Source organism: Vidua chalybeata, chromosome 3 (assembly GCF_026979565.1).
Source record: "Vidua chalybeata isolate OUT-0048 chromosome 3, bVidCha1 merged haplotype, whole genome shotgun sequence".
In the NCBI taxonomy this organism is placed as follows: domain Eukaryota; kingdom Metazoa; phylum Chordata; class Aves; order Passeriformes; family Viduidae; genus Vidua; species Vidua chalybeata.
Genome location: NC_071532.1, coordinates 8216671 through 8243525, shown reverse-complemented (window position 1 = coordinate 8243525; position 26855 = coordinate 8216671). Strand labels below are relative to the sequence as shown.

The 26855-nt window shown below is 40.4% G+C and overlaps 1 protein-coding gene across 1 annotated transcript in view; it reads left to right on the top strand.

Annotated features, from left to right (window-relative positions):
• SPTLC3 (serine palmitoyltransferase long chain base subunit 3) overlaps positions 1-26855 on the top strand; it is an 85212-nt gene that overhangs the window by 51868 nt on the left and 6489 nt on the right. The window contains exons 9-11 of the mRNA XM_053939720.1: positions 6787-6892; positions 14216-14435; positions 16524-16650. Coding sequence (XP_053795695.1) covers positions 6787-6892; positions 14216-14435; positions 16524-16650 — 453 coding nt within the window. The remainder of the gene's footprint in view (positions 1-6786; positions 6893-14215; positions 14436-16523; positions 16651-26855) is intronic.

The window sequence follows — 26855 nt, the reverse complement described above, 5'->3', positions numbered from 1 at the left end:
TGTATTTAGAAAGTTGTGTCTTTTAATATTTCCTTAATCATACCATGAGTTACACATCACTAACAACTAAAATCACACATGCAGAGATGTATGTAAGTGCCTTTTGCTTTGGGGGAAATAGGATGTGTTTTGGGGTAGGTAGCAGTGGAAAGCATAACCCAGCAGGACTGCCTTGTAGGATGCATTTTTTTTTTTAATGGAGCAGACAGCCTTGTACCCTCTGAGTCTGTCAGGGAGTAGTATAACACAAGTCAGTACAGCAAAAAAATTAAGGACCAAAACTGTATTAATTAAGTAACCAAAAATTCCAGCTTGGGTTGGGAGAGTTCTTTTCAGTTAGACAGATGTTTATTTAGTTAGACCAGAGCCGTGTTCTTAATGCTCCCAGAGTCATTCTTGCTAATGTGTGAGTATGTGACATATACAGGCATGCCCAAATTGTCAGACTGTGCTCGTGCTGTTGTTGTCATACCCAGGAATAGGAGAATTGAGCCATGCTCCATGTCACGCTGCTTGGTGTGAATGCAAGGTTCCTTGTGCTGTATTGTCCCTGTGCATGAATAGAAAACTTTGCACTTTAAACTACCATTTTATGATCTTTAATAAGCATTGATTTCACCATCAGGTTCTAACAAGCGCATAAATCTCTTTCCTCTTTAATTTCCCTGCTCTGTTATTGAAAAACTCTTTGTCTAAAGAAAAATGATACAAAACTTTGTTCTGTGACACAAATATTTCACAGAATAGAGAGTAAAATCTACCATTTTAAACTTGCTATGAAGTACCTTCATCTTTCAAAGGCTGTACTGTAGCTAATTCTGTAAAACTATTACTTTATTTCAAACCATGAAATCTGTAATAGAGGACTCATTTGTCATCTTTCAAAAGTAAATAATTATTATTTCATTATTAATAGAGAATTATTTCATTTGTAAGACATAAAAGAATCTCACCTATTACCTTAATTATGTATAATGTAGTTCTTATTCTTACAAAAGTTAATGAAGTTCTATTTCAATAAGTGGGTAGCTCTCTTAGACATTACACTTTCTGTAAAATTCTGTATAGCTTTTCTAGAACAGACAAAATCCTTACACATCTATGCTTTTCCTAGGTGAACTAAAAAGCATCTGGATATCTTTCCTTTTTGACAAAAACATTGCATGGGTGTATGAGAAGGTTTTCAAGCCTTAAAGTGAATAATAGAAAAAAAAAAAAAGTGCTGTGGACCTATAAGTCTGTTTTTATTTGGACATAGGAATGTGCCCTGCATCCTGACTGGCAGTGAACAATCCCTTCCTTGTAAACAGACAGGAATTTACAGGCCTGGGCTGAAAGAAATGCACAGGCACACACACCTACAGATCATCTGTGTGAGAGAAATGTAAGAGAATGTTCCATCTTAGCCCCATAAGTAAAATCCACTGAAGAGGGCCTTCCCTTCCTGTGGGCTCTCATTAGCACTGTCTCTAGTCTTCACCCTGCTAAGGGTATAGCAGTATTGGCACACAGGTTTTGGCCTTTAAGGGAGTTTTTCTGTTTCAGGCATTTGTGAGGTTTTGTGGGTGCAAGCAGCAAAGTTCAGCTCCCTAGAGCCCCTGCTCTGAATCACAGGTCTAGGGGATTTTAATTTTTTTTTCCAATTTTACTTTAGGGTCTAAGGAGTCCTAAATGTATGCAGTAGTGTTTTAATGGAAAATCATTCTGACCTGCCCATAAAGCACCTGCCTTTTGTCTCCCCTGCTGTGGTATGGACATCACTCAGGTTGCCATTTCCTAGGCAGTGATTTTTTTTTTTTTTTTTTTTTTGTGAAGATAGGACAGAGTTGCACAGCTGCACAGGAATGCAGGCAGCAGCACAGTCACAGTCCAACAGCCAGTGTGCAGTGAGAGAAGGTGGGATGCTAAAACATCTCTCCACCACTGGGACAGCAGTGGCCTGGCCTTGGTTAGTTTTTTTGCCAGAAGGTGTCTGATGCTACCCTCACCAGCCTTGGTCTCCAGGGAGTCACTCCCACCTTCCCCAGGTGACAGGCTTGGGGGTCCCTCAGTTAAATGGGGGCTAAACTCAGATGGTTTTACTTTCTGGCTTGGAGAGAGACTGACTGCAGGTTTTTGGTTTTTTTTTTTTATTTTAATTTCTAAGGTAATCTTTTACTAACATCATAAATTTAAAAACCCTTTTTCAGGACTGCTGACCTTTATCTGGTTAAGTATTAGCCAAAATCCTTGACCCTTCCAATAAAACCTGAAAAGCAAAACCAAATATTTAACTATTAATCAGCCTGTTATTTTATCAAGGTGTTTCTCTCACAGCAGTTCTGGGTCTTATACTGGTATCAGGTGTTCCTCAGTGAACAGATGAGGGTGTTATGGACTAATTATATCCAAGTGAGTTCTATTCTTACCAGCCTGTAAAAGAAGGCACCATACAAGGCTTAAGATTTGTTTATTCTTTCTAATTCTACTACATTTCCCCATGTAGCATCAAGCAACTCAATAGCAGTCCCGTTTTCAGGTTTAGATTTGCAATTGCATGAAAAGTCTGTGGGAATGTTGTGACAAGGTACAGACCTCAGGCCATGGGGGAAAAAAAAACTGCAGTTCTCTTCATTGCGAGGGATTGCAATGCATTGCATTCACTGAGCAGTCAGAACAAGTGATCCTATGAGGAAGGCAGGAAATTGCAAAGCATAACCAAACACATTGGTTAGGTGAAAATCCAGCCTGTAATCTGGTGCTTGAATCAGCATCTGAAATGACAATCAGGGCAATACATTCCTAGCTCCTCCTTATGCACCTTTTCAATGTTGTGAAAGTAGTAAGGGATTTTTTAGTTTCTCACAGATCAAGTAGTTGATGACAAGTTTGTGATGCAGGTGTGAGCTGTCCAGGTTTCCATAAAAAAACACAGTTTCCAGCTGGGACAACAATTGTGTATTTATGTTAATCCAACTCTGGCATTTCTCAGTCTACTCAGTCAAATTACTGCTTTGCAGTTCAGATAGAAGTGCCATGAGGACACCTTGAGAATGCACAGCTACCTGAAGGAGCTGTGGTTAATAATGAAGGAACTTCTAGGTGGCAGAAGGCCTTCACCTTTCAGAGCAAATATATTCTCTAGCTAAAAGGAAGGAAATAAAAGGGAAAAAAAAAAAGGGAAGTGGAAAACTAAGTGCAACTAATTAAGCAAGCAAATAAAATAGGGGGGAAATGAAACCGATAAATAAATGGATAAAAATTAGAAAGAGATCTCTTTGGTTGCAAAACACCAGGAGTTTGTGGTGACTTAGTACAAGACATTTTTTTTTTCCAACTGTGTAGGTAGCCCTTGAATTTCAGAAGGGAGGGCAGTGTTACAGCTATTACAGAGCAGGATGAAAGGCACATTACCCACTAAGGTTTTGTGCTCCTTGAAGCCTCTGGCCACTATCAGAGACAAGATTGTTGCCCAGATAGGTGGACTGCAGCCTAGTCCAGTTGGGCGTGTAATTCCATGTGACACATACAGACGCTGCCACGGCAAGGAGACTGGTCTGTCCTGCTCCCTGCACGCTGTGTCTGCGCTTTGAGAAAGTGACATCTGACTCGCCAGGTGTGGACAGGGAGCTTTCTTGAGCCATTGCCCTTTACTTTCGGAGATCGGTATTTATTGAGGGGCAGGGAGGGGAGTCTCAGACTGTTACTGTGGCTACAGTGATCACCACTCTCATGTCCCAAACATAGATATTTGTGTGTAGCCACCGTGCATGAGAGTGCAAAAGGGGAGAAACTGAAAATCAGAGTTACAAGCGCAAAGCAAAAGGAAGAATGTGACAAGAGTAGCAGCAGCCTGTTTATTTTAATTAAACAGGATTCAGCTGACATCACACAGGAGGTTTCCAGCCCACACAGAGGAATGATGATGACATCCCCAGAATTACAGTGTAAGGTTGAGGGGTGGAGACATCGTGTCTCCCTGAGCATGCCATGCTCCCGCCAGAAGCCTGCTGTCCCACCTGCACTGGAGGCAGTATGACATGCTGCCTGCCCAGGTTCAGACTTGCTTCAGCCCACTGGCAGTTTGTGTTCTTGGTATTACTCTTGATTTAACTATGAGAGATCCCAAACAAGGATTATGCAAGTCCACCAACCCACTGATGGATCCACTGTCCCTTCTTAGGAAACTTTATCCTCCATATCTGGGAAATACGCTATAAGGAGAAGGTGGAAAGTGAAACATGGATAGATTTGGTTGTGCTTTGACTGATTAATAAAGTCAAATTCTTAACACTACTTCCTGGGCTGGTGAGCAGTTGTTGGCCATTGCCGCTAAAAACCCTGGGTTGGTGATGGTCAAACAAGGAAGGACTGCTATTTTCTCTATAACTGGTTATTCAAGATGGACTTGTGCAGCTCATCATCTTAATATCCTAACGTCTCTCAATCTAACTATATTTAATGAGTAAATAATTTGATATCTGAAAGTCATCTGGGTTGTGCTGTTGTTTTCCCTGGCATTCAGTATATCCCACTTTACTGAAAAGCTTAAGCTTAAGCACATAGAGCACTGTTTTCACCTTGAAGAACAGAAGCAGCTTTTTGTGGGGAATACTAAAGATTTTTTTCTTTCTGCCTATATCCCCTTTCTAAATGAGGCAGTTAATAGATCAGTAAAATTCATTTGCACATTAACAAAGTATGTGTTGACTATTACAGGCTTCAGAAAGGGTCAAACATATATGTTTTTCAAAATGAGATGTCAGAAAGAAAGTGAGCTAGCCCTGATCCTGCAAACAGACATGTTTGTAGCCTGTACTCCAGCAGGACTATATTATGTGTAAAATCAGGGAACCTCGTCTCTGGAGAGGTTCTCCCCAGTCTGAGGTCTCATGTCCCACAGTAGTTTGGACAGAGTACCTATTCACAGACATGTATTTTTAAAAACAGAATTATATATATTTCACTTCATTTCCTCTTTCTTTTTTTTTTTTTTCTCTTCATGTGTATGTGCTAAAACAACTAAATCTTCAAGCCATGCTTTTAGCTCAGAGGCAAAATTACTTTTCTGAAGTCAAGAGGCGATCTGGACTGACACATGGAGCACTGAATTGGAAAACTCTGTGTGATTCAGAAAAGGGGTTCAAAGGTCCCAAAAGGATTTAGAAGACAGTGACATCAGTAGAGAATATTTTGGTGGAGAAAAGGGGGTGTCCAAATTTTACTGTGAGCTCTCTGTCATCCTGATGGAGCCCTTTAAGAGGAGTTCTAAATATTATCTATTTGAAACAAAAGAGAATGTGAGTAGTTGCAAACTCTCAGTTTGGTTATAACTTTCCCATATAAAGCACCAAAGAACTTTAATTTCCTTGATTGCCATCTAGTGGAAAGTGTGCTGTCTGCATTGCATTATTCCTAGCAGCATTTTCCATCTCAGAGCTCACTGAGGTGTGCAGGCCATTGCATCACTGAAAGAAGGGGCAACTGATATTGTCCATGCCTATTTTGTGCTTTGCAGAGTACAGCAGGGACTTGCTAGGTCAGGTGCAGAGTGGCAGTTTCGTTACTGAGAACTTCACCTTCCACCAACATCACTGAATGTTCCTAGGAAGAGGTGAGGCATCAGGATGTGGAATGGGTCATGTCATAACCTGGCCATCTCTCAGGGCGCAGGTTACTCACAATGGGCAATTAATGTGCAGATGGCTCCATTCCCCTAGGGCAGAAACCAAACTATGGATCAATATTAATATTTCTAAGGTGTATTTTTTTTCCTCAGAACAATTCATTTTACACATTAACTTTGTGCTATTGTAGAAGGTTGTATCAACTGTGTTAAGATGTGTTGCTGAAGCAAATGGGGTTATATTGTGGAAAAATACCATTGATTTTCTCAGCCCACAGTTTGAGCTGATCTGTAGTGTTATTTAGGTATTATGAGATTCTATAGGATGTTCTTGGAAAACATTTTGAAATGCCAATCCAGATTCCTGAAAAGTACCCAAATAGTTCCTTTTGAAGTGTCCATTCACTGGAGACACCAGAATGCTGGTGCATTGAGAGTCACATTTGGCCTGACCCTGATTTCTGTGGTATTTTTTCTTGCTTCTTCCATCTTTTAAAATTTCAATGGCTTTCCTTCACAATATTTTTGATGACCCACACTCAGCCCTTAAGGAAGCAGCTAAGGATCATAAGCTCTCCTTATATTGAAGCCCCACCAGTGCCAAGCATTCAGGCACCAGATTAGTGTATCCATGCCAGGTGCTTGTATCCACCTGCCTCTTCCTCTCTCATCAGCAACCTTCCACTTGCTTTCCTTCTTGAGGAGGACAAGACTTCTCTTGCTGCCATGCTTACATGCTTCGTGCAGCCTTGTCAAAACCTTTGCTGGAAAAATGCTTGTTGTTTGTGAGCTTGTGGTTGGAAAGCAACCAAAACTCACACTGAAGCCTTGATAAATTATGAGTGTCAGCAGAACTGCTGGCAGTTAGCCTCAGTACTGAAGCAAAGTGATTCCCTTTTGCCTTTAAATACAAATGTATGCTATTTCTAGAAGTTGCCCAGATCAGGTGCATAATTGGAACCTTTTTGTAACTCTTCTTGTCACTAAATTGCATTCACATCACAGACCAATGTTGGGTCTTGCCTACTAATAAAAGAAGTTTATCTTTAGGACACTCTTCTTTTTTTTTTAATGTCGTCTTTTACTGAATAGGAAAAATAGCACCCAAGAGAAAATTGGAAATTCTTGACAAAAAACTGTTAATGTTTTTCCTTCCTCCTTTTTCTTATTTTTAAATAAAGATATGCAGAGCCTCGAGAAGTTGCTGAGAGATGCAATAATATATGGACAGCCTCGCACTCACAGAGCATGGAGAAAAATTATCATCCTCGTGGAGGGCATTTACAGGTATGTTTGTGTTGTAGAAAGATGAGCATTCTATCATTTTGAGGACAAAATGATGAATTGAGTGAGGCAAACTCTGACTCTAGGTGTCTGAGGAAAATGTTAATGAGAGTGGAAGTTGCAATAACTTTCTGTGATCTCATGAATATGTTGATTTCCATTATGACAGCTTGAACCTTGTATCCCGTAGCTCCAATTAGATCCTGTACATTGTGCTGAATGTTGATTTAGCACATCACAGTTGAGTGGGAGATATACTGAAAGCAAGACAAGTAAAGTGATGTATGTTGTGATAGATATGATAAAGTTTGTGGAACTATAGTTGGTGAGGAGTTCTGCTGAGTAAGTCGAGCTTTCTAGAGTTGTTTGTTACACGTGGGCAGATCAAAAGACAACTACATAGAATTGATTGAGCTCTGCATGCCCAGTTCTTGCCCAGCTGTTGAAATCTGAAGCTAAACTTAGGTTATGTGATATCAGAACCTTTTTAGTAACTAGTGCTGGATCTAATAGACTCACAATTTAACAGGAAAATTGAAAGACTGGCTTTCGAAGAATTATATAGTGGTATTTAACATAGCCCTAGTCCTTCCCTGGAGGAATTCAAATGAGAAAAGTGCCTTTGAGAATTCATCTGATAGCAGCTTCAATAATACAATGTAACTGTAGAGCACCGAAGTCAGATAGGTACACAGTGTAGTGCACTCGTGTGGTGCAGCTTGCACCCAGCCAGAAAGGCAAACACTCACTGGAGTTGAACAGCAAAGCAGTGGCACCAGCCAGGCCCATCATCCTGGGCTTCATCCTGGCAACTGCTTCAGTCTGGAGGAGGTCGTTGGGAAGGCATCCAGGGAGCTCATGGAGGAGGAGCCGCTCATGGGCGGGAGTTGGAGAAGGGAAACCAGGAAGGGCTGAAAAAACAGGGGTGTGAACAGAAAGAGGGTTTGCAGAGATGTACGCAAGGCTACTGCAGTGATGACAGGAGATGGGGGAGCAGGACAAGGGTGGTTTGGGGAGTAGCAACACGTGCCCCAGAGAGAAGGAAACCAGAACCACTCATTCACTGGACATGACAGGGTTTATAAAAGTGACATTAAAACTTTATATGTGGGGATTGTATAGTGTTGCTGAAATACAACCAGTCTCGACAGGCAGTCACGCCATTTTACTGCAAAATGCTGGCACAGCCTAGCCAATTAGCTTTTTTTTGTAAGAAATCTAGGATCTCATGTCATCACAACTTCACAGTTGTCAGTGCTTTCTTTTTGCCTAACATTTTCCATCTGCAAACAGACCAAATTGGTCCTTATCTAAACACCTGTCACTCAGAGGTGAAACAGGATCAGCAGATCAGCTGGTCCAAAGCAGGCTGAACATGTCCTTTCAACCAGAATAAACAGAGCAAAACTACAAATAAACATCGCTTGGCGCTACTAAAAGAAAGCTTGGATTTAAGGACTTTGATCACACAGAAATTAAGTGGACCACCAACATTTTACTGACAAATGTTCCCATCGGTCACATGGCTGGCAGAAAAGGCTCCAGCTGCTGAGCTTTGTTCATTTTTAAATCCTTTACCCTGAATATTGACCACTAGGGAACGAGAAGACTGGTAACACAGAGGTGTGGGTCAGTCCAAGAAGTGGAACAAACCCATTGTCAGCTATTTAACTATACTAACTTATAACTGTATTTCCAGATTTATGTTTGGTGTAGAGTTTTCTTTTCCTGTAGTTTTACAGTTCATTCTCAAATGAGATTTAATTTGCCAGAATTCAAAAACCTTCTGTTGGAATGCAAAATAAAAGCACCTTAAACCTCAGAGTACCTACTTAAAGGAACCATAAAGTTCCTTCAGCTGCATAAAGGTTAAATAATGTTAAGACCACTGATGCCTTGAGTGTCTACGCTTCTGAAAGGCATAAGGTTCTGAAAAAACAAAGCTCAAGTCTCTAATAGTCTCTCGTTGGAAACTATCCCTAGCAGTAGCTAGGCTGGTTAGTTAGTTAGTTGTTTTCACAGTCTAAGCTGATTAGAAATTGGAGATTGTGGTTTGGTTGTAAAGCAAATCTGCAGTGGCTTGAGGGCAAATGCCACCATGTGCCATCGCGCTGTGTCCCTGCCGCCGCTGCCAGCCCAGGACACGCGCAGCTGGGTGAGCCCCACTGCCCTGTCAGGAGCTGGCTCACAGCCCGGGCAGTCTGAGCCCGTTGGTAGCAGAGAACATTTCATATGAAAAAAAAAAAAAAAAAAAAAAAAAAAAGCTGGAGAAGTACAAAGTAGAAATACTCTTACTCTTTTTATATGTATGTTCTTTCCTTTCTTGGCCCAGGTTTTTGAAAGACTAAATTTTTCCAGCCCCATATTGGCTAATTATATTTTTCTTGAAGGTTTACCAAATGTCAAATTAACATTCATCAAGAGGGTTTAAGAGGAGTTAGAGTGCAGTTAATGTATTCTTCTTACAATAGTTAATACTGCTTTTTATTCTTTTCCTTAAGTTATGCTTCAGGGACAGCAAATATAGAATTTAAATGACTTGGTCAGAGCCATTCTCCAAGTTAAAATATCTTGATTTGCAAGTTTGCCCAGGCAATTTTTTACAGAAATGCCTTTTCCAGAGATGTAAAAGGAAACACTAAGCTTTCCTTCTTCAAAAAAACACTGTTATATGGGACACCACAGTCTTAGTGTGGTGAGGTTTATGGTATGGAAAGAAATTTGCCTTCTGTTCCCATTAGGAGTATCTTAAAATGTTTACACTTACCAGCTGGCAAAATTTGAAAAGGGTCATTGTTAGCCAACATGAGCATTTCTGGAAATCAGACTTGTGTTTGGAACCATAAACCACGGATTTTGCTTGGTTACAACTGAATGCAAAATTGGCCCCTTGACTTGGGAAGCACTCAAGCTACATGTCAAATAAATAGCATGAAGTATATTTTTGTTTTCTTTTTAATGTCTCTATTATCTTAAAAAGAAAAAAAAATCATCAAAAGTAAATATAACTCCTAGTGAAAGCTGGTTTTTAACTTGGACCAGCCTAGGAGCAAATATATTCTGTTTGTGTTCCAAACTGAGGGAGACCATCTAGCCATCAATCTTGACTCCAAAAAGCATGAACAAGTTTTGGCAGTAACCAGGGCACAAGTTAAACTGACTTGCTAAATATTATTTTTATTATTTGAATTCCAGCTAATGTTTTCCTTGGCTTCTACCATTTCCAGTTCAGGATTAATCAGTTACTGTATTCTTACATGGTTTGTGGTAGGTTTCTGCTCTCTTCCATGCATATTTACTTAGGAGTCGGATAGGCCAAGGCTCAGGGCAGAAGTTATGGAGCATCAGAAATTGGTTGAAACAGATTGGTTTTCATTTGCTTTTTCCTTACTTTTAATTCAATTTGTGTATTTTCCCTTCCAGCTAAGAAAATAGCTCTGATCAGTTAGATATTGTCCAATGCCTTTTCATATGCATTAGAAGTTCCTTGGGATTCAATGCCAATAGTGTAGGAAATTTAGCAGGGTTATTTTTTATTTCCTGGGATTAGGTGACTGGTCTTCCAGGAAAAAAATGAGGTAGCATTTAATATCTTTGGCCAAGGACCAGCATTAAAGGTTAAAATTTCTATAATTTCAGTGTTGAAATGGAGTTGTATTTGAGGGCAGAGTTGAAACATTTTCTTAAAATTATGACTCTAAACTACAAAACAAAGATTGTTGTATGAATGTCCAAGGTTTATGTAAAAAAACAGTACCTAAAGTAACTGTTAAAGTGGAATGTATATGTCTTGTGAGTAGGAGGCCAGGAAAGGAGGTATTTTTCCCAATTACAAACTAGCCTGAAAGAAGAACAGATAAGCTCTTCAAATGTTGAAAAGATAGTGGTACTCTAGGGCATGTTTAGAGACGAAGTAGATAAGAGGTGGAATATTTGTAAATTAGTTTTCTTGACAGGAAAAAAAAAAAAAAAAAGGATGTGGTACCATAGTAGAATGTAGAAACCCCTTTTCCCAAGAAGTTTCAAGATAAACTGGGCAAAAAAACCATCAATATCATGTCAAGGGCAAGCCTGTATTCCAAGTGAAGTGACCATTACAAGCACACACCTCCTGTCTCTCAAAGCACCTGGATCCACAATTCAACAGCATCGGGGAGAACATCAGTGCTTTGGTGGAGATTGAATCAAGTTTCAAAGTGGAGTGTTCTAAAAATTTAGGATTATCTCCTCACATCTGGAAGTACGTTCAAAATGAGTGTGTACTGACCCAAGTTTTTGTGCCTGTCCACCACACAAGGGAGATGAGGGTCAGCTGCAATCTAGAAGCTTTCCATCCCTGCCACCAAGCTAGGAATTTGTGCTACCAGACAGGATGTCATACCACATAATGAGAACACCTGGCCTGGGCAGAGCCAGCTTTAGTTCATCTGCATCTGGGTTTTTTTTATATGCCCTGTGTGCTTGAGCAGATCTGGAAACAGATCAATACACAAAACTATGAGGCCCAGCCAGGGTGAGACAGAACCAGTACAGTTCACTTCTGGCTCTTTAATTTAAGCTCACTTGACATAAATATTTACTGGAGGATTTAGTAAACTTTCCATTTGGGCTACTCAAGGGGTCATGTGAGCTTTTATCTTGAAGCAATTCTAGAGAGAGTGATGTGCATATCACTAACCATCTCCCAGGGTCAAAAGAGAGACCAAGACCAGAGCTGGCAGCAAAACAGTTCTCATCTCTGTCATCAGGATGGCTGAGACCTGTTGGAATGGCAGCACAGAACACGAACACGACTACAGCAGCACTTTATCTGTTCCATGGACGCTTCAAGGCCACATTAAGACCTCTGTCAACCGTTGCATTTTTGTCAACCAGCATCTTTCAAGAGCAGGAGATCAAAACTGAAACTGAATACAAGTGTCTTGTTTTGCTAAGCAGCTTAGAGTTCCAAGAGAAATCTACTCATATGAGAAAGAAAAGTTTTCATTAAATCTTCCAAATGGTTAAATCTTGCATCAGCCATGTACCAGCTTCATGTATTCTGGGATTCAGCACAACTTTCCTTCCATTACACAAATACCCAGCATTTTTAATTTACCAGTTTTTACTCTTTTTGAAGTTAAATGCTGTCTCTCCTGCCTGAATCTCCATTAGCCACTAAGCCTAATGATGACACATATAAATGTGGAAAAATTATTATTGTCCTTCTCTGCCTGGCTGTTGTGCCCAAGCATTGCAGGAGGGTGGAGGGTGGGATTGCAGTTGGCAGAGGTGCTCCTTGGTTCTCCCTGCAGACCGACCAGGCACAGCTGAAAGCTGCCAAGCCCAGCACATATGATGGTGCACGTCCAAGCACATCCAGTGGCTCAGTGTCATTTTAGCTGACTAATGCTTTGACTCTGGGCTATGTGAGGACTGTGGGCCCTGCCCTTGTATTCACTAGGAAAATAGCTGTGGTGGTTTAAGTTGCTTCTCCCCCAGCTGCCAAGTGCCATTTGGGAAAAGTGAGAAAGCCCAGTCCTCAGGAGCTTGCAAGCCCACCCTTCTTTGCTGCAAGGGGCCATGGTGCCAACACACAGTCCTACAGCTGCCTCTTTTATGGCTGGGCAAGACAGAAGGACATGATTGCCAGCAGTCACCAACAGCCAAAAATATGCCTCCAGGCACACACAGCCAGACTCTCTCCTAGTGTGAACAGCACAGGCAACCCTTGTCCATGGCTACTCCCCCACGCTCTTACACTAATGGAGACTTGTCTTTGGGCAGGTCTCCTTCAAAACTGGAGACCAGTTTCCAAGTTTACTCAGGAGACCAAAAGATGAAGAAGGACTAAAATTGCAAGAAATTTCCAGAGTGCTAAAAACACATCGTGCTCATTTTGTGGTGCCAAACTTCCAGCTACACAGTGCAAGTGGCAACAAAGCAGCCTGTGAAAGCCATTGGAGTCCAGGGTCCAAAAATTTCCAAGACACTACTGATTGCACTTCTCTTTTGTACTTGCTATTTGGGACCAAAGTCCATGTTTCTGGTCATCTGAAACTTCTTGCATTTGCAAGTGGATACGCCTTAGCTGTAGGCCTTAGCTGCAGAGCCCTGGTTTTCCTGGCCCATGGCACACTGAATTTGTGTTTCATAAGAAGTTTTTAGCTTTTAAAGACCTGCTTATTAGAGCTAGTGGAAGAGGACACTATTAACTCGTTATGAAATGAATACTGAGTGCATCTGAGCATATCAAAGCATAGTTGTAGTTATCTCACAAAGGTTTTCAAGATACAAGTCTTCACAGCAATACTCTGCATATGTCATCTTCATGGGATCAGAGAGCATTTCTTCTTTATCTCCCTGCGCTTTCATTTTGCTGGACACCTCTGTGCCTTCCCATTTACTGACATGACCACCAACAGTGCAAAAGAGCCTCTCTTCTCATTTCTATAAATCTTAGTACACCATTAATCACAGAATCATGGAATGGTCTGAGTTGGAAGGGACCTGAAAGCTCATCTTGTTCCAACCCCCCCTGTCATGGACAGGGATATCTTCCACTAAACCAAGTTGCTCAGAGCCGCATCCAACCTGGCTTAGAACACTGCCAGGTGTGGGGCATCCACAGCTTCTCTGGGCACCCTGTGCCAGTTCTGAATATTTAGTTTTTCTGCATGGCTGTAAGAAAGTAAAAAGAAAAGGAATGGAAACTTTTTTTACTTTTGACTACTTTGTAGCAGGCTATATTTCCTAAAAAGTTCATATCAAAGCAAAAATTGGCAAGACTGGATTTCAGCTGCCTGTTTTAAGCCCTGATTCTGTGAAGTCTGGGAATGCTTAGAGTTTATGGCACCAGCTGTGGGTTTCACATGGCCCATCTCCAGTGTATGTTGGACCCAACTCCTCTGCACCAGATGAATTTGCTCTAGAGCTGTTATGCCCAAATTTTGCCACAGTAGCTGACGATGAAGTAAGCAAGGACCAGACTGAATTATAACTGTTCTTTATAATATTTGTTTTGTAGAGATGAACTGTAGTGTGCTGCTTAGGGTAAGTATCTCCGCCTTGCTTTACACCTTTCCTTCTCTCCTCTGACATGTTGACAATTTACAAACATTCAAAAACTTTTTGACTGGTTTTCAAGGTTTGAATTCTAAAACTGTTTAACTGTTTTGTACTCACCTACAAGTGGGAATGGGTTGCAAGGGTTTTTTTTGGCTTGTAAGTAAAAATTGAGATTCCAGAAGAACTTTGGTGGACTAAGGCAATTAATGACTATATTTTCTGCCAGTATGGGAAAGAGTACAGGGTTTGTTGTTCATCCCTGATTCTCTCCATGTGCAGCATGGAAGGGTCCATCGTGCGTCTGCCAGAGATAGTCTCCTTGAAGAACAAATACAAAGCATACCTCTACTTGGACGAAGCTCACAGCATTGGTGCAGTGGGAGCAACGGGCCGAGGAGTTGTGGAATACTTCGGAATGAGTCCCAATGATGTTGACATATTAATGGGAACGTTCACAAAGAGCTTTGGTGCAGCTGGAGGATACATAGCTGGCAAAAAGGTAAGAGGAAATCATAAACAATTTCACATCAAGGGTGTGGGAACTGCTTTTGTATGATGTATGATATATTTCAGTATCTTTTTGAACAGACTGCTTAACACAAGCACTGTTCTAAAGTTAGCATCATTTTTGCTTGGATCCCAAATGCACATCAAACAGTCAGACTTTCTTATTTTTGTCTCATGTTCATATTATGTAATTTGCTTGAGTTGGATTATTCTGTGCCACTCTGATGATTGTTGTTTGTCTTGGAAATGTTTGGACATGTTGTGGTTGGCTAATATAGTTCACTACATTAATTTGCATGTGGATTGCTCATTACTTTGTTTCACATTTGTAAACAGTATGTGAAGCAATATTGAGAGACTAAAACCACAGTTTCATCCACTGATAATAAAATTCCTAAAGAGTTGTGAATTGACATAGTTGCATTTTTTAGGAGAATGGAGAAAGAGGTTACTGGGGGCCTTTTGCAATAGTAAATTCTGTGTCCTCAGTTGCTCCGCATACATTAACAATCTCTTGCCAACAACAGATGTCAACAAAAGTAGAGCTGAGCTTGCTTTAACTGGGGGTGTAGAAGAGAAAGCATAATCAGCACCATTGTGAAATGTCATTGGTTTTGTTGCTTGACAGAGAGATCAAATGGTTGCTGATTATTTTCTCTTTTCATACCCAGCTGAATGCAGTTTTTAAGCAGTCTGCTGAATGAGTGGGAAGCCTGTTTATTCAGCCCATATGGTTGTTGTCAGGATAACATTAATAAGGGTAGCCCTACAGTAGAATAAAAGAGCTATAAGAAAGTATATACTGTGTATTTATTGCTGTCTTTTTTGGGTTTGCCCCTGGAGATCGTAAAACCAAGTGTCATAATATATCAAGAATCAATTTGCTTTGCTTTCTTGGCTTCCTGAATTTGTATCTGTACATTTATTCCTTACCAAAAATAAAGTGGGTAATGTAGCTAGAAAGTATAGACCTGTGAAAAGTAGTCTCATGTAATATATCCTCTAATCCTTAGGAGTTTTTTTTTTAGTGAAAACAGGTCACTCTTTTCACACCTATGTGTATCACTAAGCATTGCCTCAGGCTTCTCAGCCTTGGAAAGCTGGTCACCCATTCAGCCTCTAACATTCCTTTCTGTAGCCAAAAACTCACAGTGGTGCTGTTTATTCTGCATCAGCTGAAGCCCAGAAGCCTTCTTAGCTTTTAGCCAAACCCTTAGGAATACAATTGCAATATGGCCATGCACAACCTGTGTGAAGTTAGGTAAATGTTTATCCTCAGCACTGGAGTTACTGCGTAGACTCATCACTGGATTTTCTTTTCTGATTATATTTTTTTATCAAAATCAATTTTCAAGCAGGCTCATCCCTTTCTCACTAACATGCACTCAACTTTTAGTGTGGTAACTGTAACTCTGATATTTTGCACTAGGAGATATAAGTTGTTATAATAATGATGATTTTAGTAAGATCTGAATTCCTACTGCATGCCTGAATTCAGGAGAGTTACTATTGTTTTAGACATGCCTACAGTATATCAATGGCTTTTCTAAGAGGACAGATTGTGTTCTTAGGAAATGTTAAAATTAATTATACTAACTCTGACATGACCGTACCTGCCACACTGATTGAAAGTTTTGATTGAAAATTTATGTGCTTATGGACAAAGATAGATCACAGTGAGGTTGCTTTTCCTGGGCTAGGTCACATAGCAGAAGACGTATACTGATGTCATATCGCCTTTGTAACATTACCAGAGGGGAACTGAGCAGCATTATTTTAAGTGCGGCTGTTCATTGGTCTTGAAATTATTTTGGCTCCTTTATAATAAGTCTGAGCACAGAAGTAAACATTATTCTATTCCAGACTCCTGTTTCAGCTGTAATTGTCCCACTTATATAGTAAATGGACCTGCCTGATGTTTCTTCAGGCCGTGTATTAACAGTGACAGCCAAGAATGCAATCCAGTAGCTGGTGAAACAGCCTCTTCTTTTTGCACATTCCCACTCCTGCAGTAGTTAAGAGGGAGATCTGCTGTTTGGCCAGCTCAAAGCTCATTCATGCTTTGTTTTGCTTGTGTAAGGACCTTGTGGACTTTTTACGAACTCATTCTCATAGTGCTGTGTACGCCACATCTATGTGTCCCCCCGTAGCAGAGCAAATCATCAGGGCAATGAGATGTCTCATGGGACTGGACGGGACAACACAAGGTAAGCCTCCTTCCTTCCTTCATTTATTTCAGCTGCTACCAGAGTGTCTCTCTGGGTACATGCACGAGCAAAACATCATCCAGCAGCAAAGAAGTATTGCAATAGCAGTGCAAAAGAAATCCTTCTTATTGTAAAATTAATATCCAAATCATCATACTTCGAAGTACTGCCAACCCTGAGGTTTTTTCCATACTCATCCACATACAATAGAGATGGAAATATTTTGGAGTTCTGGCTGCATAGTTGCCAGCCCATCCTGCTTTGCAGCAACAAATTGAAATACATAGATTTCCCTTGGAGTATATTGTCTGACTTTGTAGCAGATTTCATAAGGATATGACTTCATTTATGGACTAGATGCTGTCAGTTTAGCTTCTTTGTAAGTATAAACCTTCAAAATGGCAAGCAAGTCAAGCATGGTGCAACATTTCAGAACAGGTATTGTATGTTAAATAACAGTATGAGAAGATGATTATAATAATTCCTATCTCACTCAGGCATCAATTATGGTTTCCTGAGCCTAGTTTTGTGCTACATTTTGTCCCAAAAGAATTGAATACTTGGTGTCCTTATGAAAAATTAGGTGTATTTCTATTCATCTCTTGAAGTTGCAGATGCAGCTACTGTCCAATCCTCTTGTGACATGCTTTATCCTCTGTGTGATGTTTTATCTTCTGTGTAATATGTTTTCTATACAACAAGTAACAAAACAACTGTGACATCCCTATCTGTTACTGTTTCAAAGCAATGCTGATATGTGTTCGATAGTCTAGGACTTAAATCCCAATAGGGAGAAAAAGTGATTGAATTTGTGTAGTTTTCTTTCAGAAATGCTGGAGAGTCATGATATTCTTTAACGTGCAGCTGAAGATACAGATTCTGCTGTGAACTGCAATCTCTTTTATACTGGTCCAGCAGTGCTATTTTCTCTTACTTTGTCTGAGACTAAGAGAATTAATTCTGTATTAGTCCTCCTTGATAGATATGAATGGGATAAGGTGGGAATGGAAGAGATAAAGGGTAGATGAGAGCAGGTAACACACTGCTGTGCACTGTTCTGTTGCAGTGCCCTAGAGGGCTGTTTCAAGCCATGATAGATACGAGGCTATTAAGACATTCATCGCAGTGCTTTGATGAGGCCAGAATTTACAAGACCTAGAGTACAGAAGGAGGGATGGAGAATCCAGTCCCTGTGCCAAATTCTGCTGAGTGCAGGACAAAAGGCAGCAAAACTCCAGCGTGATGCGCAGACAATGAGAAAGTGATACTTTTGTCATTTTGGCAGAGAAGCCAGAGCATAAAAACTGCTTCCAGCTTGAAATTTGGAAGGTCCCGGTTGCATGTGCTGATGCCTACATATGGTCGGGATAAGAGACCGTCTCTGACATCTTTCTCGCAGCCTGGGGCTGTGGCACCGGCCGCCGCTCCTGCCCTGGTGCTTGCCGTGAGAGGGCGGTCTGACACCGAGCCTGCCCGGGACCCGCTGACTCAGGCGCTCACAGCTGCTGCGTGTAAAACACGAAACATGCAGAGCATTTCCAGTCCTTCAAAGCCTCTTAAAAATGCTCTTCAGCTAGCGTGATTCTGCATGCAGTTCAGTGCAGGATAAAAGGAGAACTGGGTTCAAGATGGAGTCTTTTAGGATGTGTGTGTCTGTCTTAGGTCTAAGAGTTTGAAGCACTTTCCCTTCAACAAGCAGTGCTGTTTAATGAGACAATGTTTGGATTTCTGCACAAAATAAGAGGTTATTAAGTCTTCTGCAAATCCGTTATGAAGTAAATTAGTACTCTGTCATTTTTTTTAATTGTCTTGTAATATGAAATGCAAATGAGTAGAAAAACAAATGAATAAATCATATATCACAACTTAGACCATTGCACAAAGGCTAGAAAGCTGGCTGTGATGTGTAAAAATGTTTCTTGTTCTTCTGAGCCAGACTCATTATTTTAGTCTTTGGGTTTTCTTTCATGTGGGCCTCCCTTCATTGGGCTGTCTTGTGGACTACAAAAAAACCCCACAAGCCAAAATACGGGAAAAAAATGCTATGCTAGACCACACTACATACAATGTGTTGCTTTGGCTTTGGAGAGAGGAAGGTGGTGGCTTAGAAAGGAGCAAGGAACAGAAGGGAGACAGCACTGTCTCTCCTTAGATATTTTTCATTCCAAGGACAATGACCTCGGCAGAGTTCTTTTGGTCCGCTGTTTGGTCCTGAGAGTCATTCTTGTGAGAGCATGAGCTGTGGAGCAGAGAAGTTTCAAGTAAACCGAAGCTGCCGCAGGGCAGTGTCGACCATGTGTTCTCTGGAAGCCTCTCGGATCCATAGAAGGAGTTTATTTTGCAATTTATTTCAAATAGCATTCTCCTCCCACCAGTCAATTTGGAGAATCCTTTATAAGGAGATGTCCACCAAGGGCTTATCTTCCAGAGGTCATTTCTCTAGGGGAGTCAGCCTTGCAAAAATCACTGGGAATGTTTTAGAAAATAATGAAATTAGAGTTTGCTAAAAAGTTCCATGTGAATTAGAGGGTGCTTGTTGGAAAGAAGATGAAATAAGGGGACAAAATTGTGTTAACCCAGCATGTTCTTAAGTCTCAGCTTTGTGACTTCTTGGCATATTAATAGACAACTAAGAGAAGAAAGACTGACTTGGTCATTTAAGTTGCCACTCAGAAAAATCCTTTTTTTTTTGTCTTCTTTATTTTCCCAGATATAAGACTATTAAAATCCCTTTAATTTCTTGCTGTCAGGATATAGGGAACATCTAACTAATTTGTTAAGAAAAGAGTCTAATTTGATTTAGAAAAGACTAGCACAGATCCAATTATATAGTGGGTGATGCCAGAGCCCAGAGGTGCAGATACTGCTTGTGTATCCTGATGTATATCCAATTGATTCCACATTTTCTTATTTTATTTTCAGTTAGTAAGAATATGGTTGTTTGGAAAAGGAATCAAGATAGGCATTTCCAAGATAGGATCAGTATAGGGGATGCATGACTGCAGGATATTAATAGATGTTTATGGGCCCAGGGAGTACTGCTTCATCACAAGGAAGGAACAAGTTAGCACCTTCAGAGTAATTCTGTGAAACCTAAACTCTTCAGCTGGAAATTAACCACAGCCGGTGTCTGTTCCACGCTGAAAGGCATAAACATGTGGGTATATCCCACATCAATATTTATGATAGTTGTGAGACATCAATGTCATGATAATGTTACTGGGAGGATATTACAGAACCCACAGCCAGCTATTACAGTTTCATTTATTTTGGTTTTTTTTTTTCTGTGGTGACTCGAGAAAATGAAGGGTGAGAAATGCTAAATTAGGAGAATGTAATAGCTCCCTCAAAACTGATACACAGCATTGTTCCTGCCAGGGAAAGAGGAACAGGTTGAGATCAATATTACTAGTATTTTTTGAGCAACTATATCCAAAGAATCAGAAACTGACTACAAAATATGCAAATGTGAAATCAAATCTTTAATGGAGTAAAAGTCCTGTTTTTCTCAGTGCCATGTTTTACAGAACTCTGAAAATTGATGTCTTGTAGAACAAAACACATTTGTTCTTAGTACCATAACATCATAGACACCTTCATAGTTCCTATAATAGAGCTGTTCAAAAGTGTATGAACTTCTGGCAGCTGTATTTCCTCTTGTAATGTCAAAAGGCAGCAAGTTCCACAGTTCAGCTCATGTAGTCTATTTTTTTAAAAAATCATTTCATCCCTCTTAAGCCTTTGTGGCCTTTTCATCTCAAATGTGTCTCTGCTCATTTATTAGGAAATATGGGAAGCAGAAGTTCCCATGGCATTTACTCTTTATAATTCATAATATAGACATTCTTTATGTGTTTTCCTCGTGGCTTTCTCATTACACCACTGGAGATACCTCAGGAAACTCAGCAGCTGCCTTAGTGGTTTTATCCCATGATGACACTGGAGTTGACTCAGAGTGTTTGGACCCCACACAAATTTGCAAGTACACTTACTTGCATGCCACACAGCCCCTCCAGCTGTGACCTGAGACCTTTTCTTCCTCCTCATTTTCTGCATGAGAATACTGAAAGCATATTTTTACACTTAAATTTGATAGGTATAAAATAGAACCACTAGGCAGACGGAGTTAAAACTCCTGGGAAGTCCAAAGCAATTTTTTTGATGACTAATAATAGATTATACTGGTGTAAAAAGCAAATTGCATCATTTGTAAAGGAAACATTTTTTCTGTTTAATGCATGGCAAACAATAATTCACTAACAGAAGTGGGCATTTTTTATGTTTTTATGGGATACTGAAACATTTAAAAACTTGTCCTCTGGAATCTATTAGTAAAAGATGTTTTGTTAAAAGATAATTCCCGAAGTTGTTTAGATTGTGTTTCTTTAAAATGTTCATTTACTTTGCCATTTGTGCTGATTGGTTTATCTTTTTGAAACTACTTGTTTTCATTTGTGTTTTTAGCAAACTCTTGAGTTCTTGCATTTGAGCTCATTTAGACTGTGAGAAATGGCAGAATGCTACTTTCTGTTTTGGTTTGGTATTAAAGAAATTGTTTTTAAAAGGTTCCTTTTAAAGATATTTTCATCAGTCTCCGATTTTTTATATAACTGGAGGATCAGCTCCTTAAAATCAGTTTCCATCTTCCTCTGCTATCTGTCCTCAACAGTCTTTTGAAAACATTAGTTTTGCTCTATCAGGATCCTCTGTAAATTCAGAATCCTTAGTTCCGCATCACTATGACCTGACATAAACCAACGCTGGTGCAAGGAAGTGCAACCCTGTCCTCAGTTTCTCCTCCCCCTGCCTATCCCCTTTCTCATGCCCCTTCTCCCTATGCCAGCATGAGTGTTCATGCAGCCATGCAATGAACTGAATCAGAGCACTGATGTATCTGAAAAATAATCAACCCTCCCACAAAATGGTTAGCCTACACCCAAACTGGTTCCCAGAGCCAATCTGCCATATGGCTCCATGAGTCCCAGTGTTGGGACTTGAGCAACTGGAGCCGAGAGGAACAATCCATTTTGCAGCAAAATAAATCTGTGCCAGACTGGACTGATCATGAAACTATTGCTGTAAGCTTTAGATCTGCAAGTGACTTAGTGATGGACCCCTTGGACCTGCTCAAAACAGCTTGCAGAATCAGTCATACTAAATAAGGCCTGTTTTTTTCAAATTCTTATTTTGCTGCTTCATTTGGCGGGGATTGCTTCTCTTAGGTCCTTAGCAAGCAAAATGCTTGAACCCTGGCTTAATTTAATATTCCCAGTAAGTACGTGGTTACATTTCAAGCCCTTAAGCACATTTATTCCCTGTTTGCACAGCATTGGCTCCATGACTAGGGCTCCCAGTCATGACAACAGTGAAGATATTAATGATGATAATACGCTGCCACAATTATTGTTTGTCTAAGGTGAACATCACAGATGTTCTCCCAGCAGTGGATGATGAAACAAGAGCTAAATTCCGACATCTTTGCTCAAAATGAGGGAGACATGCTGTCTTAGTGCAGACACCTGCCATGTGATCCACCTGCCACAGGACATCAAATGTATCCATGGAGGGTCTGTTGATCTGAACAAGCAGGGTCTTTGGACTAAGAGTGTTTGCAGTGATTTGCAACCTCTCTGAGGATTAATCAAATTCTATCTCATTTGCAGTCCCTTTTTTCATATTCAAAGTTATTTCATATTCAAAGTTAAACCAGTGCTGTAATCCTCTAGTAGACCCTGCCCATGGATTGATGTTCCCTGCATCCTGACAGAAGCAGCAACTGCAGGCAGAGGAGGAATGTCAGACTTGGCTGTCACCTGTAGCCAGTCCCCCAGCAGTGAAAGCTGTGCTTTCCCCAGGGACAGCAGCGGGCAGCTCCATGACACAGTCCCCTTTCCAGGGTGTCTTTCTTGCTGGAAGGGAGTGAGGATCCCTCTGCTGCAGATGCTGCTGGCGCTGCAGTGCCCGAGGAGTCCAGTGCTGTTCTCAGCCTCCCGAGCACCAAGCCACTGCTGATCCTAGCAGCATTTGGATCCCTGGCACTTCAGAAACACCTGATGGGATGCAGATGGAGTGCGTTGTGCACTGGCTGGTTTTCAGCGGTGGGATGGACCCACTCTATGATAAATCACCTGTTCTGGGAGTAAATAGGGCTCAGCCAAGGCTGGCTGCTCTGTCCCTGCACTGTATATTTGAATATAGATAAGGTGCTGGGTAGGCAGATCTGACTCATTCAAGAAATAAAGTAAAAATTACCAAATCTTTACAGTTTTTCTCCTTTCTGCTTCAATTGAAAATGCTATTTTTCTTCCCTTAATCTTCTCTGAAAAGAGCTCTACAGCAGTTCACAGTTAAAATAAGTCCTTAAGGGATTATTTAGCAGCTGAATTGAGTTGAAATGACTAGATTTCTAGTTAGCATTAGATAGTAGAAGTAAATGTCTTCACTTCTCCCCAGTTTGTAGCAAAGTTACTTTTTATGAAGATTGTTTTATATGAGAACATATTTCCTTTAGGCACCCTGGTTTTATAGCATTCTATTTGTGATTTAATGCACATGGCAGTACATGTGTGTTACTCTTATAATGGAACCAGAGGAAAAAAAGGAAATCTGTCCACTACAGTAGTTTAGTGGGAAAGAGCTATTGTTTTCCAGTTTTTTTCAGCCTATGGAAGATTGCTTTTTCCTATCTAGTTGTTAGTGGAGGAAGGCAGGGAGTTGAGTGCTCCATCCAAGGAACACTGACACTAGTATGTACAAGCTCAATTGTGTAACTAATTATCTAGAAAGACACTATGAAACAACAGCTGGAGAAGATTAAAGCAGGTGGATTTGTGTCTTGAAGAGTCCACTGCCAAAAACCAGTACGGTGTGGTGTTATCTTTCCTGGCAGGGGTTCAGGGAAAATATCTCTCCTTCACCTCCTACACCTGAGATCTTGGTATGAAAGGCTACAGGTTGCTTATTCCTCTTTTCAATAGATTGAGTCACAACTTCCAAGGGTAGGAGCCAACAGGAAGAGTTCAAAGTTGGAATGTTTGTGCAGGAATTGGACGCAGGCAACTTCTCTGCTTATGAGCATTTTGCAGGAGGCAAAAGCAGACATCCCTGGAAGAGGAAAACCAAGTTTTGTTTTAGAGAGCTGATAGTTTTACTGCCTCTTTTGCTGCCAGGATAAGGTCCTCAGCTGGCATGAACAGCAAAGTTCTATTGAAGTGCATGGAGCTGTGACAGGTAAAGCCAGCCTAAGATCAGGCCCTCAGATATCTAGTCAGAATGCCTTCCTGATGTCAGGTGCCCTGAAAATGTGTGACAAAGCTTCTGCCAAGTCTGTTACTCCAACTGACTCTCTTAAAAAGTTTGTTGCTTCAAAGAAATTATAAGCTACTGCATTTTATTATTTATCTCTCTCTTGCCTTCTTTTTGTATTTTTCTTTCAACTAAACCATATTAATTTTGAGGTATAAAGCTTTCTAAAAGCCTGCATAAATTAATGAGCTAAAGCCAGCAGTATGCAATGATGAATGTCACATAAAAATGTAATCAGCATTTTTCCCAGAATTGCCAACACCTTAGAACTTTGCAGTAAACCAAATATTTTTAAAGTGGTGCAACCAAATGAAAACTCTAAATTTGTCAGCAGAAGGTGGATTGCTGGTGCAGTAAATTTGCTTTTCTTGTACCATCCAGGCAATTAATCCTTTATTTCAGAAAAATTCCCATAAACCATCTGTGTGTGTTCCCAGGAGCGTGCAGATAACTTGTGAAATTTGGAAATTGTTTATCGTTCACTTTTCTCTCCTTCTGTCCTTTCTTAATTTAGCCAATAAGAAGCTATAGAGCACTTAATAAAGTTGTTCTCAGCCTTAGCTGAATATTCTGGAGCATTAGTGTGCTTAGTTTTAAATAGAGGAGTGTTGGTATTCCCTGTCCAGGCTGGTTTTTTCCAAACATATGCTGTGTTTTGGTTCACATATTTCATGGAATATAACTCTCTGGATATACTGCATGCTGTGCTCTAAGCTCTTTACATAGACTGTAAATCCTGAAGGATTTTGCAAAGTAAGAATTTTGTAACACATATTTACTGTCTAGGGACCTGGTCCTCTAATTAGTCCCATACAGGTAAATTCTTACACTTGCATAGATGCAGTCATATTCTTTTAGCTCAAGGGTCTGCTCAGCAGATTTTCACTCAATAAATATTAAAGATCCCAGGCTCAGGAATCAAAGAAAATTATTTCTAAAATGTGGTGCTTTTAGTTAAACCTCCCACAATGAATTTGGATTAAGACCTGATTCTAAACTGAATTCATCACTTTTAATCTGCAGTGTGGGGGAAAAATCAGACCAGTGAGACAAAAATAAACATTTTGCTCAGATCTGCCTCCTTATCTGATATTGGAAGGTCCCATAAAAGAATGAAAAAGAGTGTTGAAATACAGCTACAAATTTTAATGGTTTTATTGCTCTTATTGGGACAGCGTATAAGAGGTCTGTGTATATGATGTGTGTCTGTGGTCTTTGACCACGAAACTTAACATGAGAAAGGAAAGTGTTGACATTTGGTAAAGAAATAGGTTCCTCCCAGCCACCCACCCACAAATACAGTGTGGTGTAGCAATGATCTCCTAATGTGCTTTTTTTCCCTCCAGATATATATGAGTGCTCTGATCTTTTATTTGGCTCTTTAATGCATCCCTGCAAATGAAATTAGTATTCTGGGATATTGCTAAAACATCCAAGTGGCTCTTTTGCATCAGCACTGGCTGGCTTGAAATGAGCTCCACAGGGAGCCTTGAAAGGGGGGATCTCACATCACAAACTGTTTGAGGATGTAGAATCAGGAAAGGAAGATTAGAAAAGGAAGAGGTGTTTGACTTTTGGGGGGTTGTCTGAACCTCCTCTTTCAGCTCTAAAGTTTCCTTAGCTGGAGTCTAAATGTTCAGCACCAAAAATAAGTAGAGACAAAACTGTTCAACTCTGGGTCCTGCACATATGGTTTGATAAATAGCAAACAGTGCAGCCTGGAATCCTGCATGGCTCACACTGTGTTTCCAGCTCTGTGGTAAACACATGAATAGAAAGGAGAAGGCAGCAAGTCTTAAACTGCGCTTGTCAAGAACATCTGCATTTATTAAAAGTTTTCCCTAATTGAAAATCTAGTAGTTTCAAATGCTTTCCAACTGAGAGTTTGGAAACTAGCTCAGGGGCTGCTAAGATAGCAAGAAACAGCAGTGGCTTTGAGCCCTGAGTTCAGGTTACTCCCCCACCCTCCTCCTCATAACTTGGAAATTAAGGAGGTGCTAATAACATTTTTACAATTTCTAAAAAGGGAAAAATTCTCTCTTTAGACTTCAACCACATTATTCTGTAGTTCTCTAACTCCCTGTCCTTACCATCATCTATCTCCCCTTCCCTTCTCCTCCTCCTCAATACTTTCCCCTGTTTCTTTGAGATCTACTACACCAAAAATATTTTTGGAAATACCACAGACTATTGTTTTTATTAGTGATGGGAAAGCTTTGTAGTAGGATGTTTTATTGTTTCATTTGTTTTCCTTGCTCTGGCACAGCTGTTTTTGCTTTAGCAGCATTAGAGAGATAGTTAAACTATTTGTGGCCTTTTCTAACCCAGCAGATCTCTTCCACTGAGTGCTTTAAACTGAATGACTGAGACTTTAAGTAACAGGTTGTCTGCGTGGGCAGTTTTGTGCATGAAGTTACAAATGCACTGTCTTTATGAGATCTTTTAATTTGTTCAAGCAAAACACCGAACACTATGAAGCAAGTCCCAGTTTCCCTATAAATTTCCCAGCCAGAACACTGACAGAACCTTGACTCTGGGAAATACAGAACAAATGAAGAAGTAGGTCTTGTTCAAACCTACACATGTTCAAAAATATTAATGTAGAAGAGGTTCATGTAGGTGTGCTGATCCCCACTTAAGCCAAGAGGGAAAAGGAAGAAAAGCCAGAGCAGATGATGGGGGCAGAATGTGGTCTGAGGACAAATCTGCCAAAGGTAGCATGTAGCTACAAATTTGTAGCTTTATGCTACAAATGCCTTACTGGCCACTGTGATTGCACAGAGCAAGATGGGGAATTAGGAAGTGGGCGTCCAGTCAGAGAATGGTGACAACAGAAAGTGGTAAATAAAGAATGAAGAATGTAAAAGTGGTAAATGAAGAATAATGAAATGTAAAGTAAA